Below are 5,437 nucleotides of genomic sequence, written 5' to 3' on the forward strand. Positions count from 1 at the left end.
GAGTTGGAAATTAATATTACTAAAAAAAGGGTTATTATATCTCCTATGCACACCTAAAATCACTTTGTAAATGTCATTTTTTTATTGAAAAAAATTATTGTGTTAATTTCTTTCCATTCACAATTCATTGTCATGCATTTTTATTGTTAAAAAATTGTCTTTCATTATTATCAAATAGTGCACCTTAACTTAATCTCAGTGGATTCCAATGTCCATATCTAGAAGTAAAATATTAGTTTTAAGTGTTACTTGTGTCCTATACTATGATGATACAACAACTTGGTTATTCACTCACTCAAGGTGATTCAGGAGAATTAAGAGCATGGTGATTCATTTGGAATAAATTTAAAATTCAAACATATGTGAATTATAAAATATTTTTTTAGAGTATCTTCCAATAAAGTTCGAAGCTTATTTTTGTAAAAGAAATAAAGTTTATGCGAATTATAAAAATATTTTTAAGATATATAACTATAACAATAATATTTCATAATTTACATAAATCATATACCAATAAAATATTTTATTTCATTCTCATATTTCTTCATAAAATTTTATATATTTAATTTTTAATTTTTAATTTTAAAATTTCAAATTTTCTTCTATTTTAATTTTATAAATATTTAAATTCACTAAAAAAATTAATACAAATACTCCCTTAAAAATAGAAGAAAAAAATTCAAAAATAAATAAATATAAAAAATACAAACAACAATAATAAAAATAAAAACAAAATAATGTCAGATATGGAAATAAACACAAAAATATGTTAATAAAACAAAAAGATGTTATATGAGAATAAATCTCTTGATATTGAATATGTCTTTCTACGTATTATTTAAATTATATGTAATTTAAAATTTAAAATCAAATAAAATATTATTATTCATATATTTATATTAAAGGTATAAATTTATAATTTATTTTAATAAATACAAATATATTATATCTATATAAAAATGATTTTTCCTTATAACTGATTTTAAGAATGATATTATAGTTTAGTTTTGTTATATAAATATATATATATATATATATATATTTATATAAATTATTTAACTTTTTTTTCTCTTATTGAAAATTTGTGACTTACCAAACAACTTTCTCTTTTTTTCTTCATCACTTTCATTATGTCTTTTTGTTATTTTATTTATTTATTTATTTCACGTTGTAATTCAATTATTATTTTTATTATGAAAATCAAATAAATTATAATATTTTTTACTTTTATTAATCTTTATAAGAATATGTAAATAAAAAAATAAAAAATAAAAATAGTAATTTTTTTAATTAATAAAGATATTCTTTAATAACAATTTTTTTTAATAATACCAAAAAAACATCTTAATATCAGTCTTTTAAATTTAAATAATTATTCACTGTCTCACTAAAAAAATCATGAAATAGAAATTAATTTTATAAAAAAAATTAGTTAACTAAATTAGAGATATTTTAAAGACTAAAAAAAATTTGGTAATTAATTTCTATTATTGTTAAATAGTTTCTAAATTGGTATATAATTAGCTACTAATGTTTTAACTACAATTATTTAGATTCTAAATTTAGAAAACCATTTAACAATAATAGAAACTAATTTAGAAACCAAAAATTTTTTTAGTCTCCAAAATGATATATAATTTAGTCACTGTAGCAACTAGTTATTTTTTGTTTCTAAAATTAGTTTCTATTTCATGATTTTCTTGTGGTGTCTCTTATATAATAAAAAAAATATCCAAATTAACTTATTTATTTTATAATTATTTTTTATGAATTTTTTTATAATTTAATAACATATTTTTATTTTAATTATTATTGTAATAATAATTTTTTTTTTCAAAAGAAAGAAGTAGAGACACTTACGTGTCTGCATGTTTCCACTAGTTTAGTTAAGATAAGTGGTTCTTTTAAGACCTTAAACTACAAGTAATATAAAGGATGAGAATAAGTAATAACTATTTCTCTTTAGTTATGTTTTTTAAGTCAAATTTATATGTTTAAATAGAATTTTCATGAAGAAAGAATTAATTAATAAATAAATTATTATCTTTTAGACTCAATTAAAATACTAGCCACAAACGATAATTAATTAAGCAAAATATAATATTATAAGTTTAAACATCTAAATTGTTTAAAAAGCATATAAGTTAATAAGAAATTTAATATAATGAATTGAATTAACTAAATTTCTTAACTTTGAAATTTTCAGGCAAGAGATTATTGTGTATAAAAAACATAAGAAACTAAGGCATAGTGTCATCTTGCACAATAGTACCATTGGTTTCTTCTTTTCTTCTTATAATACAGTGTTAGAAAGAAAGAGAGATAGTTAAGTTAAGATGGCATTGTCTTCAGAGTCATCACCATCATCACTGAAACAAATCCCAGGAAGCTACGGGATTCCCATCTTGGGAGCCATACGCGACAGACACGACTTCTTGTACCACCAAGGAAGGGACAAGTTCTTCGCCACAAGGATCCAAAAGTACAACTCCACCGTCATCCGAACCAACATGCCACCAGGCCCCTTCGTCTCCTCCGACCCTAGAGTCATAGCGCTCTTAGACGGCGCCTCCTTCCCCGTCCTCTTCGACAACCGCAAGGTGGAGAAGCTCAACGTCTTCGAGGGCACCTTCATGCCCTCCACCGCCTTCACCGGTGGCCACCGCGTCTGCTCCTACCTCGACACTCGAGAACCCAAACACGCCCTCCTCAAGCGCTTCTTCCTAAACGCTCTCGCCGCGCGGAAAGACACAGTTGTGCCTCTCTTCCGTAACTGCCTCCACGAGTCCTTGTGTGAGATAGAGGACCAGTTGCGCAAGAACGATGAGGCTGACTTCAATGCTGTCTTCGACCAAGCCTCCTTCAACTTCTTGTTCCGGTTCTTCTGTGATAACAAGGACCCTTCACACAACATCCTCGGTTCTAAGGTAAAGTGTCTTTGTTTTATTGAAGTCTTATAGTACTCATCCAAAGAAACTTATATATTATCTGAAGTCATTAAAAAAATCCTTTTAAATTTAACATATTGATTAAATAATATTTATTATTATGTTTATAATTATATAAAATTAAATTTATTCATTTTTTAATTATTATGTGTGGAACTACATAAAAATAATCACACTTATAAAATTATTGAAATATATATTTTTTACAAAATATAGACTTTTAAATAATTTATTTATTACGTTGTACTAAATATATAAAAATAATTATAATATATATACACACATAATATAACAAAATTGTCATTATTTATGAGACAATTTAGGTAAAAACAAATAATAGGTTCGTTAGTTTTTTGAAAATCATATAAAAAAAGACAATTTTTTAAAACACTAGTAGACTGGTTCAGATTAAATCTTGAAAAAAGGTCTTCCTCGTATTAGATACAAAGTAAGACATTTTTATTTTTACGGAAGATCATACCTAAAATGTGGCTTAATCTATCTCTACTACCCTTTCTATAAGTAATGAAATAAATATTGCGACCAAACATTATTTCAATAAGTAATTAGATATAAGAGTTAGTAAATTTACTCTTAGTTTAATATTAGAATAGTATAAAAATGTCAATATTATCGTAGTTCGATAATGAATGAGTGTGATTTAAAAAAAAAAACATTTTAGATTAGAGATATATAGGTGAAAAAAATTTGTGGAGAAAAGAGATTCTACTTAAAATAGCGAGCTAATTCCTGATGTGAAGATTAATTAACAATAAAAAATATGATACAAAATTATTTTACATTTAATTTAATGTATGTATTATTTATTTTATTTTTAGAAAAATAATTATAGCATTCTAAAGAGAACATTAACAATAATTATCAATATATTATTGAAGAAATTAAAAATAAAAAGTGTTATCAATTTTGTATTTGATTTGTTGTCTAAATATTTTATTTATGACTTTATTTCTTTGATAACTGTAAAACAATTGGGTTGTCAAAAATCGTATTAATTTATTTTTGAATACTATGGAAATCGTCAATTTAATGGATATAATTTTTTTATTTAGGAGAAATAGAGATGAAATTTACTGACAGGCAGAGTGAAACCTTTTTTTTAATAAATAAAATGAACTTTATTCGTAACATGACAGTTAAATTATAATTAAGCAGAAAAGGAGTAATTAATTAATTAATTTATTTATTTATTTCAATTTGAAGATATTTGAGCTGTGTCTTCCAGGGACCGAAGCTAATCAGCACGTGGCTGCTTTTCCAATTGGCGCCACTTGGCACTCTTGGCCTTCCAAAGATCTTCAACTACGTAGAAGACTTCTTCCTTCGCACGTTTCCCCTCCCTGCGTTCTTCACAAAATCCAACTACCACAAGCTCTACGAGGCCTTCAGAACCTTCGCGACCACACTGTTAGACGAGGCAGAGAAAGTTGGGCTCGAGCGAGACGAAGCGTGCCACAACGTCGTTTTCATGGCGTGCTTCAACTCCTACGGCGGCTTGAAGAACCAGTTCCCGATGCTGTTGAAGTGGGTGGGATTGTGCGGCGAGAATCTTCACGCGGATCTCAGGAGCGAGATAAGGGGCGTGGTGAAGGAGGAGGGTGGGGTCACTTTGGGGGCATTGGAGAAGATGAGTCTGGTGAAATCGGTGGTGTACGAGACGATGAGAATTGAGCCTCTGGTGCCATATCAATACGGGAGAGCGAGAGAGGATTTGGTTGTGCAGAGCCACGACGCGTCGTTTAAGGTTAAGAAGGGGGAAATGTTGTTCGGGTATCAACCTTTTGCGACCAAGGATTCTAGAATCTTCGAGGATGCTGAGGTGTTCGTGCCGGGGAGGTTTGTGGGGGAGGGTGAGAAGATGTTGGCGCACGTGCTTTGGTCGAACGGTCGTGAGACGGAGGAACCTACCCCCTCTGATAAACAGTGTGCAGGGAAGAATCTGGTGGTAGTGCTGTGTAGGGTGTTTCTGGCAGAGTTGTTCTTGCGTTATGATACGTTTGAATTCGAATTTAAGGAATCTGGTTTTGGTCCCCGTATTACCATCACCTCCCTCACCAAAGCCTCCACCTTCTGACTTTCATCTTTCTGCCTCTTAATCTTTCTTCTCATAACAAGACAACTTTCCTTTACACCAAATAAGATTGTACTTGTCTTAGATATATATACTATTTTTAAATAATATGGATATTTTCTTTCATTATTGTTTCTCTTCCTCTCAAGTAATTCTTGCTTTTAATGTAAAATTATGTTTATATCATATAATAATATTTTTATCACTGTGATTTCTCTTGTTTTATTCTATAATTATTATTTTTTTTTCAAGTGATAGTTATGTTAGCTACCGGATTTTAATTTATTTAGGGGAAAATAGATACATGACTATGAGTTTTATTTGACTTAGTGTGTGTTTGCTTTTGGGGATATGGAGGTTGAGGGTGAGGGTTGTTGGGAAAAACGGGTAATTTTCC

At 28.5% G+C, this 5,437-nt stretch overlaps 1 protein-coding gene across 1 annotated transcript; it reads left to right on the forward strand.

The window, feature by feature from the left end:
• Positions 1-2,237: 2,237 nt before the first annotated feature.
• On the forward strand, positions 2,238-5,166 carry LOC137828971 (allene oxide synthase 3). Its single transcript, XM_068635757.2, has 2 exons — positions 2,238-2,927; positions 4,195-5,166. The coding sequence occupies exons 1-2, from the start codon at positions 2,337-2,339 to the stop codon at positions 5,041-5,043; spliced, it is 1,440 nt and encodes a 479-aa protein (XP_068491858.1). The 5' UTR covers positions 2,238-2,336; the 3' UTR covers positions 5,044-5,166.
• The last annotated feature ends 271 nt before the right edge of the window (positions 5,167-5,437 follow it).

This window comes from Phaseolus vulgaris, chromosome 7 (assembly GCF_051622355.1).
Source record: "Phaseolus vulgaris cultivar YP4 chromosome 7, ASM5162235v1, whole genome shotgun sequence".
NCBI lineage: Eukaryota > Viridiplantae > Streptophyta > Magnoliopsida > Fabales > Fabaceae > Phaseolus > Phaseolus vulgaris.

What these genes read in the sequence shown, in the direction of transcription:
- LOC137828971 (XM_068635757.2), top strand. Translation starts at nt 2,337, where the DNA reads ATGGCATTGTCTTCAGAGTCATCACCATCATCACTGAAACAAATCCCA. An exon ending in ACAACATCCTCGGTTCTAAG is followed by an intron (nt 2,928 to 4,194) that starts GTAAAGTGTCTT and finishes TGTGTCTTCCAG; the next exon opens with GGACCGAAGCTAATCAGCAC.